The sequence below is a fragment of the Lissotriton helveticus genome, chromosome 4_1, assembly GCF_964261635.1.
Source record: "Lissotriton helveticus chromosome 4_1, aLisHel1.1, whole genome shotgun sequence".
NCBI lineage: Eukaryota > Metazoa > Chordata > Amphibia > Caudata > Salamandridae > Lissotriton > Lissotriton helveticus.
The window spans coordinates 557884875-557899968 of NC_136063.1; the positions used below are offsets into that span (position 1 = coordinate 557884875).

General features: G+C 46.1%; 1 protein-coding gene across 1 annotated transcript in view; it reads left to right on the forward strand.

Annotated features, from left to right (window-relative positions):
* The window catches only part of TRPA1 (transient receptor potential cation channel subfamily A member 1), an 812153-nt gene that overhangs the window by 656913 nt on the left and 140146 nt on the right, over positions 1 to 15094 (forward strand). The window contains exon 24 of the mRNA XM_078686165.1: positions 8887 to 9069. Coding sequence (XP_078542291.1) covers positions 8887 to 9069 — 183 coding nt within the window. The remainder of the gene's footprint in view (positions 1 to 8886; positions 9070 to 15094) is intronic.

The following is a 15094-nucleotide window of genomic DNA, read 5'->3' on the forward strand; positions in this document are numbered from 1 at the left end:
GATTTTAATACTACTTTCGAGCCACTTAGTACAGAGGATTTAGTTGGGATAGAGGAGGAAGACAATAGTTGGGGCGTAGCTCCTTTGACAATACCCCCCGTAAAACGATGGACCCAGGTCGCTATCCAACTCCATGCCCTCACTTTGGAATTTGGTCTAAGGGCGGCTAATGGCAGGACACCTTCTGATACCCTAGGGGCATCCACTTATAAGAGGGCTACTAGCCCATCCCGAATTGAATATATATTAGTGGATGTGAGGCTCTGGGTCTGTGTCTTAGACATGCTGGTAGGTAACACAACCGACAGAGACTACATCCCTCTTTGTATGTCATTGAGGTCCCCTTGGACACCAACTTACCATGCACTCCCTAACCACACCTACTCTGTGACTAAGGAGGAGAAACCCTCAAACTCTAGCAGAGCACTGAAATGGCCAAAGGTTGCCCCTGATGAAGTAAAAATGGGGGCCAATAAGCAAGTTCTCTTTGAGAGCATAAACAAACTAAAAGAGGGAATAGTAGTAGGACCGATTAACGCTCTTAGCGTACACTCTCGCACCATTGAACAACTTTGTACTTACTTTCAAGCCCCGAATAGGCTCACTAAATCTGTTACCCATAATGGAAAAGGTAGAAAATGGTTTACAAAGGAGTGCAGACTTAAACGCTCTGCCCTGATAAGCGCGATTAGAGACAAGAAGAGCCCAGCCATTAAGGTGGCAAAGGGGGGAATACAGGAAGGCCCAGCATCAAGCGAAAATAGACTGGGATGAAAGCCGATGGGTTGACCTAAAAAATGCGAGTCTAGTAAGAGACACCAACCGCTTTTGGTCATTGGTTAGACAGGCTAACATGGGGGAGCTAGATCAAATCCCTAATCATATAACATCCCAGGTCTGGTATGACCATTTCTGTAATTTGTATTCAGAGCCTACTAGTCCAGAACCAGAGGTCCATCCCGCTCAATTCTCTTCAATTCCTACAGAGGGCGATGGCGACCCATTTACACAAAAAGAGTAGAGTCAGCCATAAACAAGATACTACCCGCAAAAGCCGCAGGACCTGATGGCCTCCCAGGGGACTTGTTCTTAGCTGACCGGGCCAATTGGGCTGAGTATATTCTCCTTCTCATTAATTCTATTGTTGGAGGATGCCCGGTCCCAGAATCATGGAAGGGGGCTGAGGTAGTCCCAATTTACAAAAAGGGGGCCAGAGAAGACCTTTCCAACTATAGGCCTATTAGCCTTATAGATGCAATACAGAAGCTAGTTGGCAGGGTCATTTTACAGAGAATCCATCTGTGGGCAGAGGAAGGAGATATTCTTTCACAATTCCAGGCGGGTTTTCGGACCAAGATAGGAATGGTGGACCAGGTCTTTAGGCTTCTTATGATTTATTGGAAAGTGGTGGTACTTGGTGGGGGCAGTCTTTACATTCCCTTTATCGACCTGAAGACCGCCTTTGACCTGGTCCCTAGAGATAAGTTATGGTCTGTATTGAAAGGCATGGGTATCCCTTCATTGATTTTGAATCTACTCATAAGACTAGATGAGGTAAACTATGCTCAGATTAGGTGTGGTCACAGGGACAACTAACAGGCAGGATTCCAGTAAACAGGGGAGTACGCCAGGGTTGTGTGATGGCACCCACCCTGTTCTCATTATATGTGAATGGGGTGGTTAAATACCTGCAAGAAACACCAGCAGATGCCCCGACCCTGGCAGGCAGTAAGGTGCCAACTCTCCTGTTTGCTGATGACACGCTGCTGATTTCCAAGACACCAAAAGCTTTTAAACAGGTTCCAGCTTTTTTGTAGTACTTGGGGTTTAATCATAAATATGTCTAAAACAAAGTTTATGACCTTTAATCCCCATAAATCCTTTAAGAGTAACATCACTTTAGATGGAATCTGACTCGAGAGAGTTAAGTCTTTTGACTACCTTGGGATACGTCTCTCGGATAAAGCCCAATGGAAATTTCATTTGGACAAAATGCTTTTGAGTCACAAGCGCGCGGCCGGAGTCATAAGCAAAGAACACCGCTTGTCATACAGTAGGCCTATTGCTCCAGCCCGTGTCATGTACGAAGCAAAGGCAGTTAGTAAGGCCCTTTATGGTGCCGAACTATGGGGTTTTAACAATCTTAAAGACCTTGGTAGTTCGGAAAACAAGTTCCTTAAGGACCTCCTTATGCTACCCCACGGAACACCTATAACCCCCTTGTTATATGACTTGGGCAGGCATCATATTAAAGATCTGGCAAAACTTCGCCCTTTGCTGTATTGGGCAAGCCTTAGGCGCACCTCGGAAAGTTATGCAAACGCTTTTACTGAGATAGTGACCTTGGATACTGGCAATTAAATAAAATGGATTGCAAATGTTAAGGCACTGCTGCTAACCTTGGAATTTAAAGAATCATGGGCCTCCTAAAACCCCCCCGACAAAAGAAGAGCTTAAACGCATTTACTGGGAGTGGATAGGTGCTAGAGATCTTAGTAACCTATATCTAGTATGCTTACGGAGGAGTTTTTATTATCATAAATCTTCTAGAGTATTTGAACCTTAACTAGATGTGATCCAGATCCCAAGAGACAGGACTTCATACATCCAATTTAGATTTGGCACAATTCCGGCTGCCGAATTTACTATGAAGTGGCGTACATGTAATCAGGCCACCACAGAATGTCCGTCCTGTGGGAACGCAAATGAGAGTATTGCACACCTCATGTCTGCCTGTCCTGCTTATGCCAGCACTAGGTCTAGTTGGCTTGCGCCTATCTGTAAGCAGTTAGGCACCACTAATCATCGTGATGCCCTTCGCATACTGAGAACAGACCCAAGAACCTTATATGCTTGTGCCGTTGCAAAATGTTTGGGTCGAGCACGGTCAATTAGGCAAAGGACCATACGAATGGTTTCCAAAAACTGATTTAATCTCTAAATGTACATTCATTGTCAGATCGATCCTCACTATGCTACCTCCTGAATTGGATAATGAACTTCTTATCTTTTAAATTGTCCTTTTTGTTTTAAATTGATCTTTTTAACTATACTGATCATCTAGAATACTTGTCAACAGCTTTAATTTTTATTGATCTGGGGAGTATTGTGCTGCATGTTTTTAACAAGTTACAAATTTCATTGAATTTAAGAGAACTGTGTTGTTTGCTCCTAATCTTTTTTTTTTCTTCCCTTTCCCATATTGAATCTGTTATTGCTTTTATGATATTTATATCGAAATAAAGCTTGATTGACTTGAAATTGGCGAACTTATCACAAAGATCTTTTGATGCCTGAACAGAGGAGGACACATGCTTGGAGGTTTGTTGTCTAAGGATGCTATAGAGCTCCTTGGGTCTGTTTTTGGCACTGTCCAGTGCCGCGCGGAAAAAGCTGGATTTTTTGTTTTTTGATGCGGTTGTTGTACTTCCTACGGGCTGATTTGAGTACGGAGAATACAGGAAGGATTATTTCTCCACTTTCTTTCTTTGGCTCTTAGTTTTCTCCTTTCGGAGTTGAGTTCGGAGTTGAACCATGATCTGGATGGGATGGTTCTGCTCTTTTTGAGCTTTAGGGGAGCTATTATATCAAGCATGGATACTAGCTTAGCATTGTAACAGTCAGTGAGGTCATTAGTGGAGAGTTGTTCAGTGGAGTCGGGGAGAAGTGAGCTTATCTGATCTTCGAGGACTCCCATGGGAACCTGAGAGAGGTTTCTCAACCATTTGGGGGGGTCTTGCAGAGGAGGTTGAGAGAGAATAGGTTGGTTTATGTGGAATAAGATCATGTGGTGGTCTGACCAGTCAACGGGGAGTATGTGATTGATAGTGATTGTATTTGAGCGATGATGGCATCCAAGGTGGCTCTTTTGTAGTGCGTCTCCTCTGTGCAGTACTGGGTTAGATTGTTGTCACATAGGAGACTGGATAGCGATTGGATTAATGGGTTGTTGGTCTCATTCCACCGTAGGTTCAGGTCGCCGAGGATTAGATTATTGGTATCGCCGAGTGCACCTTGAGCTATCAGGTCGGATATTTTGTATTTTATTATTTTTTTTTTTGAGCTTGTAAAGCGCACTGCTACCCGTCCATAGGTCTCCTGGCGCTGTATAACTCTGGGGAACCCGTCCTGGCTTTCCCTGTGGGATGGTCCCTTGCTGGGAGTCCCCAAGGTGGAGCCAGGCATCCCCGGAATTGGTGGGGCCGTTGTGGAGATTAGGCAAGCTAATGCCCAGAGTTGCCAAGTGGAACCCCTGATTAGAGTAAGCACCGAAGCGAGAATTATTGAGTCCGCTGACCAAGGTCCACAACCCTGCCGCGTCGGGAATTGAACCCTGGTCCCAGACCGACTTCTGCTCTCAGGCCTGCCGCCTCTAACCAGTGAGCCACACTACTCTATTTGTTCTCCGAATGCTGAGGATGATAGAGATGGTGACACAGTCATTATCTTTGGTCTTGATGTTGGTTGGGAGACATTCGAATGTGTTGTAGTCATATGAGTTTATTTCCGTTATGGCCATGTTGTCTCTATGGATGATAGCTACCCCACCTCCTTGCTGGTCTTTTCTGTCTTTGTTGATGAGGGAGAAGCCAGGTGGTACGAGCATGTCCAGGCATGGTGGGGATAGCTCATTGAGTCAGGTCTCCGTGAGGAACGCAATGTCAATGTCATGCATGAGAATGGCCATTGCCAATTCCGTTGCATGCAAAGAGGCCGACCTGCAGTTGATGAGCAAGCAGTTGGTGAAAAGCTCTTTGTTGCTGGCGGTCTTCTCTTTGGGTCCCCGAGGTATGTTGGTCAGGACAGGCGGTCTTGGGGGTTTTGTGCAGGGACAGTCTTTTCGGAGATCTGTGATCACTTGGATTTGGGATTTAGGGGAGTCGGAGGGTGGTGTGTCATAGGAAGAGGCTAGAGCGGCTGCTTCCATGTCGGACATGGCAGCTTCTGTTCTGGTGGGTCTTGAGGTCAAGGATTTAGTACCGGTATTAGGGTAACTTTGAGCCCTAAAGGTGAGGACTGTGGTTCTTGAGGCTATTTGAGGCCAGGTTTCCGAGCCCCTACTAGGGGGTCTCTGAGGTTGCGTTACAGGGGTTACTGAGGGCTGGGAGGGGCTCTTATGGCCGTCGGTGTTGGCAGTGGGGGGACTCCAAGGAGGGGATTGGTGGTATCAGCAAGCTTTACCTAGGTTAGAGAGAATTTCTTTTAGGACCCGGGAGATCGAGTCTATCTGGTTTTCAAGTGACACGAGTCGTTGTGCCAATGAGTCGTGGGAGGGGATGAGGGTGTCTTGGGGGGGTTCACCTTATGTGGTATAGTTCGGGTTGGAGCAGTGTTGTCTCTTATTTACTGTGTAGGACAGGTTGTCTCTGATAGAAATCCTAGGAGGGAGGTGGAGTGGGTCAGGAAATGGCTTTGAGTTTCTGGGATCTGTGAGGGAACTGGTGAGGTAGGGGGGTCACTGTCGGTGGGGGTCGTTCTTGCAGTTGCGATGGGTGGGTCCAATAGGAGGGTGAGGATGTGTTTTCCTTAGGGGGCTGTGGCGCGTGTTTGGTAGGGGTATTGTGTTGAATGGAGACTCGGGGGAGCTGAGTGGTGGAGGCATGTGGTGGTGGGGATTGAGTTTCTTGTTGGGGCCAAAGAGCTGTAGGCCGGAGTAGGGTTGAGGCTGAGCAAGGCCGGTGGAGGAGAGCGGATCGAAGTGGGGGGGAGAGGGAGTCTACAACTTCAAGATTAGTCGTAGTGGTAGGCCGGAGTTGGATTGAGGCGGGGCGGGGTAGGTGGGGGAGAGTGGATTGAAGTGAGGGGAAGAGGGAGTCAAAAGCTTCAAGTTTCTCATTGTTTGCCTGAATGAGGACAGTGCCGTTAGTGTAGATGGTCACGGTTGTGGTCCCTCTTCTATACGAGCGATTGGGGAGCAGGGATGTTAATTTGCAGCTGTGTGGTGTGGATGTGGGTTTGGGGGTGTAGAGATGCGTTTTGATCGTGGAGATCCAGTCTTCTGGTCTCTCCATGTGAGAAATAAGGTCCATCTTAATCAGACCTTTGGAAGAGGAGTTGTAGATGTCTGTAAATAGGGTTTCTCTGTGTTGGCTGATTAGTTTCTGTTTGAAGCTACGTCTCATTTTAGCAGAGAGGTGTGGAGGGAAATTAATAGTGTATGAGTTCGGGCTATGGGGTTTCAGATATGTTGGTAAGAACTGGATGGGGGGGTTGGCGAGTCAAGAGCCATAGTGGGGGAGTTGTGCACGGGGGGATCCGATCTCTGAACGGGAGTAACAGGAGGTGTAGGGAGGGGTAGAACAGCCGAGAGTGAGTTGGATGTAGGATTAAAGGTTATCGTCAGTGTCAGATCTGGGCCTTTATGCGTTATTGTCCGAACTCCGATGGTCAAGTGACGGCCAACTAGGGCCGGGTAGGGTCCTGAGAGGGGGAGTAGTTCCGAGTGGGTCTTATATTCAAATTTGAGCAGGGCTCTTGCCTCAGAAATAGGGTTAATGGGGCTTGTTAGACGGTAAGCTGTGGCTCCTAGAGCTGTGAGGGGCAGCGATCCTGGGGCCAGGCAGCCTTGGCAGGGGGCATGGGGCTTTCTGCTGGGTTGTGAGCTTAGGAGAGAGGTTCTAACTTCATTAGGGTCTTAAAAGAGGCGGCAGAGTCAAAGCTAGACCAACTGTTCTATATCTATTCTTTGAAAAACTGTGTCCAGACATTGCACAGCTCATGCCAATGATTAATAGTGTTGGAACAGGGAGAGGGAGAACTTAACGTTTTAAATTAGTGAAAACCTCCTTACTAGAATTTTATGCACCCTTAATAATGTAGGGATAAAAAGCAGAACAATATGTACCTATGAATTGTTGGTACTTCTTGATGGTCTCACAATAATATCTTAACTAGTAGAGTATATGAGCCTTCAATGGTCATTCAATTAGTGTTAGCTAACAATTCTTTAAATAATGTATATGGTTTTGTAAGGCAATATCTAATTGTGAAAATTGTATTTAATAATAAAAGCTACATTACCAATATTAAGTACTTCTGAAGATATTGATTGTCAAAAAAGTAGCATTACCTTGGGTAGGTACATACATATTAACTACATTAATTTTAATATAAACAAAATATCCTGCTAATATAAACAAAATATCCTGCTGCATAAATTGTATGATTTAAAATATTGATCTGTAATTTAAAACAAACGAGTATGCCCATATAATTTTTTCATATTTTTGCTGGCAAGGAAATTTCAGATTAAACAGTATAAAACATATATTAACTTTATATTTATGTAAATAATCTAATATTTTCCTTCTTTTCACCAGATTTCATAAATTCTTAGCATCTATGGAAATAATTGTTCAATTTTCTTAGCAATAAATGTTCCTAACATTTGAGAGATACATGTGAGAGAAATATTTACATATTGAATACACAATTAGGTAGCCTATAGAGACTGACAGACAATATGAACAAAACATATATTATCCCTAAGAAAAAACACATTAATTGGACCATTGAGACATTGAAGGTACAATCCAAGAAGGAGTTACAGCACTATGATAACCTGCTAGTAGAGAAACAACTGAGAATTATGCAGTGAACATTATGCTGCATTTGTGGTAGCTTTTGTGGTAGCTTTAAAATCCATAGAAGTAGGACCTGAAATTGTAGTCTTTGGGAATGTATCTCCATTGGACATACAATGGCCAATAGAGCTGGGGTAAGCCCCAACGCCAACATCAGTGGCATGGACTCTGGGGGTAAAATTGGATATGGAATTATCATTCCAACCTCAGGTGCAAGCTACTTTTGCAATTTGCTTCATATTACTAAAGGCTTTATGAAAGCTGCTAGCATTCCTTCCAGTTGTTACAAGGAAGAATGTTGTGCAGGCCTTATTCACCTCTAGCCTAAATTACACAAATGTTTTGTATTTGCGATTACCAATGAGATTGTTAAATAGGCTGCAAAGAGTTCAAAATGTGGCTGCAAGACTTGTCTCAAATATTTCTAAATGACAGTCGATTCAAAAGGTCTTAATCAAGTTGACTGCCTACCAGTTAAGCAAGGAATACAGTTCAAAGCTTTAATGATTATTCACAGAGCCACGCACAGAGAGGGCCCGATCTATATTGAGGAAAATGTTAATAAATATGCAGAGCTCAACAACACAGGGTTAATTAGTTATCAGAGAAATAACAGGGCACTCTGTCTATAGTATACGCAAAAAGAGTGTAATTCAAAAAGCCTATGCCTATGCACACACTCGCAATGGTCATTTACATTCGTATCTGTACACAACAAAAGCACAATTGTCGAACCAAAGACAACAATATTAATCAGATTCCTTGACACTAGGTTTCCATGAATTTCAAGGTTTTAATCGTTCCACAACCAGCCGACACGTGTTTCGTCGTGTTAGGAACAGAGTGTTCGCGACTCCTCAGGGCTTGCCTGTACAGCGTAAACCATGCAAAAAAAACTGCTTTTTGGTGGTTGCATCTTTCAGCCTTCACTTTAACTACTAGGTGGTATAAAAAAAAATTCTCCCTGTTAGTCAGGTACACAGTGAGTGTTTCTTCATTACAATATAGTTCCTGGTTATTGTCTGGTAGTTTGTATTTTAAGTCTTTTTTTACTGCTTGCATTAACAAGCAATAAAGAAAGCCATATTAATCTTACATGTTTACATATGTTTGGATTCGATAGTGTGTCTCCTACCGAATACATTGCAATGTACAATGTATGTTGTCGGTGGAGAAGAATGTGTAAGATGTCTGCTTTGCCTTTCAATATATGCACTTCGGAAAACCAAGAGAAATAATGCAGTTAAAAAAATACAAAATACTGTCTATAATATCAAAACAAGCTTTGTGTTTTATTTTTCAGACCTCCTTCAGCAGCCCGTACTTTTCACTGATGCAGACTTTTTCGATGATGCTGGGGGATGTGAACTACCAAGATGGCTTCCTTCATCCACTGATTGAGGATCAAATGCCGTATGAAATATTCTCATTTGTACATCTCATTATGTTCACATTGCTGATTCCAATTCTTCTCATGAACCTACTTGTAAGTATTTTTTTTCTACTGGTACAATTATTTAGTAATGTGAGAGGTACCCCTGTCCCCTGGTTACAGCACATAGGTCACTTTGGGTACCTCACTGCACCTCTGACCCCATCAATCATTATCAGCTGGGACTCCCCAGGCCAATACCCAGCAATCTGCTTCCCATCTTTAGTGTGCCACATGCCACAAAATCCCTCATGCCCCTAATGCAGCCAGTCTGTTGAGGAGGCGGACTCCACAATATTCTCTTATTCCAGAGTTGGAGCTTTCTTTTTCTCCAGTCACACCATCCAGCCATGTATCCTGAGGTCAACAAATGTAGACACTCGCACAGCAGTTCTGGTCCAGCATCAAGAGTCAGCGTTAATTTTAGTTAATGATTTTTTGTAATTCACAAAGCAATTTTACAAGTAGTAACTATACAACCAGTCCCCGCACACCTGGCGGAGATTCGCAAAAATAGGCCATCGGCCTACATTTTTGAAATGGCTACACTGGGCCTGATTCACAAAGGTAAACTTACACTTGTGGGTAAATGTATAATTCTTTGCCATTCACAAAGGTATTTTATGAGTAATATCTCTATGACTGCAGTCTACATACATAAAATGATGACAGTCCTATATTTTTATGGAAGGATGCTACACAATTGTAAAGGCACACCTAGTAACATACCTTTGCGAATAGCAAACAACAGTACATTTACACAAAATTGTACATTTACCTTTGTGAATCAGGCCCTCAGTCTCAATACAAAGATGTTGTCCTGCAGAGCAAGCATCATCCTGACTTCAACATCATTAAAACCTGAAGCAGAGCAATTTGGTCCTCTGGTCCTGCCATCTAGACAGGCATCTGGAGCCCCATACACTCAAGAACGTGTCCAATAGCACCTGCCCACAGTGAAGGAGTGGTTGATTCCCAAAAATCTAATGCCATTTTTGCATGGGTAGTGTAGCCTAAGCACACTCCATGCTCACAACTTGCTTAAAACATAAAGGAGGAGACATATGGAACAGCAGAACATGAGACAAGGAGTGGAAAGCACTTTGCTATCAAGGCATCCAGCATGCAGCCTGAGCCCTTCCTGGTCCATATGTAGATTCCACTATGATCCTATTGCTTTCTCATAATGCTTACCGCCCCTCAGTGCCTAATTTGAGCCGGTGGTTTCAGGTGCTCAGCACAGGCACTTAATTGACAACACTGGGACTTATGATTTTTTGGAAATAGGCATTTTTATCCCTCCACTATCCAACACTTTCCCTACTGTTGCACTCTTTGGAGTGGGTATAGTAATTTTTACCCCTCCACTATCCAACACTTTCCCTACTGTTACACTCTTTGGAGTAGGAATAGTAACTTTTTCATCTCTTCTATCCAACACTTTCCCTACTGTTGCACTCACCAGAGTTGGAATAGTAAATTTAATTATTCCGCTATCCAACACTTTCCCTACTGTTGCACTTATTGTATTGAGAAATGTAAGTTTACATTTTTATAATAGTTTAATGTTTTAATTTGTTATAGAATGTTTTTTTAATTTAAAGTATTCATATATACCACTGTCGAAAGCCTGATGGCAAGTTTTTAAAATAAAGGAGTTCTTCATTGAGTCCGTGTGTGGCTGCTTCCTTCAAGGGTTCCTGCGCTTAGTTTTGGATTTGTTACGGTCGCCCGGCCATGGGGATGCAGCCTGCTGCTGTTGCAGAGACAACGTTTCATCCACTGAGGTACACGAGGACACGAACATCTTGGGGCTCTGCAGGGGCGCCCCAGGAACACTCCATCATAAACTAAGAAGCAGGGCAGGCAGACGGCCCACTGGGGTTTTAACTTTCATCAATTTCGCTGACAGCGCCCCACCTTAATCAAGGACTTCAGATCCCAGAAACGCCGCTGAACATTACACGCCCAGTGGGCGGGGACTAAGTATATATGGGATTAGCTTTGGCAGCTGATGAACTTTTTGCCACTGACGAAGAGAGCCCTGGCTCTCGAAATGCATTTGGCAGCTTACCTGTTTGAAGAACACCACTGTCGAAAGCCTGCTGGCAAGTTTTTGAAATAAAGGAGTTCTTCTGGCTCTCTAAATGCATTTGGCAGCTTACCTGTTTGGAGAACACCACTGTTGAAAGCCTGCTGGCAAGTTTTTGAAATAAAGGAGTTCTTCATTGAGTCCGTGTGTGGCTGCTCCCTTCAAGGGTTCCTGCGCTTAGTTTTGGATTTTTTACGGTCGCCCGGCCGTGGGTATGCAGCCTGCTGCTGTTGCAGAGCCAACGTTTCATCCACTGAGGTACAAGAGGACACGAACGTCTTGGGGCTCTGCAGGGGCGCTCCAGGAACACTCCATCATAAACTAAGAAGCAGGGCTGAACCGAGCTCTTGAGGCGGAAGCCGAGAGGGTTTTTACCTCTTTTTAAAAATTTACGAATAATTTGATTGTCACTTTAACTTGTTGCACGTGTCACTTACTCTGCTCAGGTTGTACTCCGCGCAGTGGATCTAGCGCTGCCGAGGCCCCCAAAGCAAACAATCTTCTCCTGCCGCCATCTCGGCAAGGCCGCAGGCCACGCCCCCTTCAGAGGCCACGCCCCTGCCGCCGCCCATAAAGAGACGCTGAACACTAGCGCCTGTCATTAAGACCGAACCGAGCTCTTGAGGCGGAAGCCGAGAGCGTTTTTACCTCTTTTTAAAAATTTACGAATAATTTGATTGTCACTTTAACTTGTTGCACGTGTCACTTACTCTGCTCAGGTTGTACTCCGCGCAGTGGATCTAGCGCTGCCGAGGCCCCCAGAGCAAACAATCTTCTCCTGCCGCCATCTCGGCAAGGCCGCAGGCCACGCCCCCTTCAAGGGCCACGCCCCCGCCGCCGCCCATAAAGAGACGCTGAACACTAGCGCCTGTCATTAAGACTGAACCGAGCTCTTGAGGCGGAAGCCGAGAGCGTTTTTACCTCTTTTTAAAAATTTACGAATAATTTGATTGTCACTTTAACTTGTTGCACGTGTCACTTACTCTGCTCAGGTTGTACTCCGCGCAGTGGATCTAGCGCTGCCGAGGCCCCCAGAGCAAACAATCTTCTACTGCCGCCATCTCGGCAAGGCCGCAGGCCACGCCCCCTTCAGAGGCCACGCCCCCGCCGCCGCCCATAAAGAGACGCTGAACACTAGCGCCTGTCATTAAGACTGAACCGAGCTCTTGAGGCGGAAGCCGAGAGTGTTTTTACCTCTTTTTAAAAATTTACGAATAATTTGATTGTCACTTTACCTTGTTGCACGCGTCACTTACTCTGCTCAGGTTGTACTCCGCGCAGTGGATCTACGCTGCCAAGGCCCCCAGAGCAAACAATCTTCTCCTGCCGCCATCTCGGCAAGGCCACAGGCCACGCCCCCTTCAGAGGCCACGCCCCCGCCACCGCCCATAAAGAGACGCTGAACACTAGCGCCTGTCATTAAGACTGAACCGAGCTCTTGAGGCGGAAGCCGAGAGCGTTTTTACCTCTTTTTAAAAATTTACGAATAATTTGATTGTCACTTTAACTTTTTGCACATGTCACTTACCCTACTCAGGTTGTACTCCGCGCAGTGGATCTAGCGCTGCCGAGGCTCCCAGAGCAAACAATCTTCTCCTGCCGCCATCTCGGCAAGGCTGCAGGCCATGCCCCCTTCAGAGGCCACGCCCCCGCCGCCGCCCTTCCAGACCTATAAATCATGTGTATTTTTCGGACGGAAAGCCCGTCTGCGCCCGTCCGCGCCAGGCCGGGCCTTAGGGCAAGCCATGCTGACCTTCCCATCTCATACTCAGCACAATCTCTCAAAGACCTACAGCATCTTGCCCCCCCGGTGTCTCCCAATTCCCGCAGCCGCATACACACAGCTGGCCTTTTGCGCCCCTCTCTTCTCTCTCCATTTGGGCGCACTCCTACAGTTAAACCGACCAGGAACGCCACTTCCATCAGGGTGTCAAATTTGAACACCCGCTCTTTAGTAAAACACCGCAAGGACATTTTCATCCTGTTGTCTAATAACAACCCTGACATACTCCTGCTTACGGAAACTTGGTTAACTTCAGAATCCCTCCCAGATATTCTGGCGGCCCTTCCCCCTGACTACTACATCCTCCATGCTGATCGCCCCGTTGACCGGCCCGGGGGTGGGGTGGCAGCCATCATATCTAAACGCCTGAGCTCCACTTCCTCTTACTCCCTCCCCCTTCCAGAGGTGGACAACTTGCTGGTTAGCCTGGAAACTGACGCCGGTGCCCTCACCATCCTTCTTTTATATCGGCCTCCTCATCCTATGCCATCCTTCTCTAACATCATGAGCGAACAGCTATCCAATCTGCTAACGCAACACTCCAGTTTCGCCCTCTTTGGCGACCTGTACTACTGGTTCAATGATACCAACGCCGGCCCCCATGCTATTGAGCTCTTTGAGTCTCTCAACAGCTTAAACCTTATCCAACAGGTCACCCGACCCACTCACATCAAGGGCCACATCCTGGACCAGATCTGGACCTGCAATCTGGCTCTGTCTCAGCCAGCAATATCCCCTTGCGTTTGGTCAGATCATCATTTAGTTGACACTTCCATCACTGTCGTCGGCCGGATTCCTGCTCCTCTGATGGCTGGCGGTTCCTCACGGAAATGGAGCACATATGATTCCCAGGGCTTTTTCACTACCCTGGCCGACACCCGCCCAGTCTTTAATCTCACCGACAACTTCGACGTTATAGTAAATGACATCGGTTCCTGGCTGAGGTCAGCCAGCGACCAGTTTTCCCCCCTTACCAAATTCCCCCGCACTAGGCACCATAACTCTCATAGGTGGTTCTCTGATGACCTCAAGCATCACAAACTAAAAACGCGCCAGCTGGAACGATTCTGGAGACGCGATTATTCTAACTCAGCCAGGCTGTCTTACATGGCGGCACGCAAAGAATACAAAACTGCTATTACCCTAGCAAAATCGGAACATTTCTCCAATAGGATCTCGACTGCAGTTAATAAATCTAAGGAGGTGTGCAAAGTCATGAATGAACTCACCACAGACGACAGAACCCTCCCAGCCCAGACCCCTACTCAAGAAACATGGGACACTCTCAACCTCTTCTTTGTGGAAAAAATCATAAAAATTAAAAACTCTATCCCTCTCCCATCCCAGCTACACTCTTCGGACACCTCCTCCAACAACCCCCTGACTCTCACCACCTTCCCGGCTCTGAACCCTATCTCATTAGCGGAACTCGCTACTCGTGTCAATTCTGGCTCCCCAAACGACTGCTGTCCGCCATCTATCTTACAGAATGTTTGCCTCAATCTACCTGATTGTATTCTAACCCTGCTGAACGGTTCACTCAGCAGTGGCATCGTTCCCAGCTCTCTCAAGGAGGCCATCCTAGTGCCCCTCCTCAAAAAACTTGGCGCCGACCCCGCGGAACCATCCAATTATTGTCCCATCTCCCTTCTTCCCTACTTTTCCAAATTAATGGAGGCCCACGTCACCCGATGCCTGTCTAATCTTATCGAATCTTCTTGCCACCTTGAGCCTAACCAAGCTGGCTTCAGACCGGCCCACTCTACCGAGGCCATCATTCTGGCAGTCCTGGACACGCTTAGGAGTAACGCGGACGCAGGGATCCCCCAAGCCCTTGTACTCCTGGACCTGTCGGCCGCGTTCGACACGGTGGACCATAACATCCTTCTCCACCGTGTCGGACAGGCAGGCATCCAGGGTACTGCCCTTAAGTGGGTCGAGTACTTCCTGACCGGAAGAACATAGGCTGTCCGCATGGGCCCCTATACCGCAACAAAAACCCCCACGACCTGTGGAGTCCCTCAGGGCTCCTCCCTTTCACCACTCCTGTTCAACCTATACCTCCGACCCTTGATCCATTCACTTCAGAAATGTCCTCCCTCTAAACTCACCTCATGCCATTAATACGTTTCAAACTGTTATGATCCATATCCAACACTGGATGAACTTGAATCAGCTAAAACTGAATCCCGGGAAAACCGAGC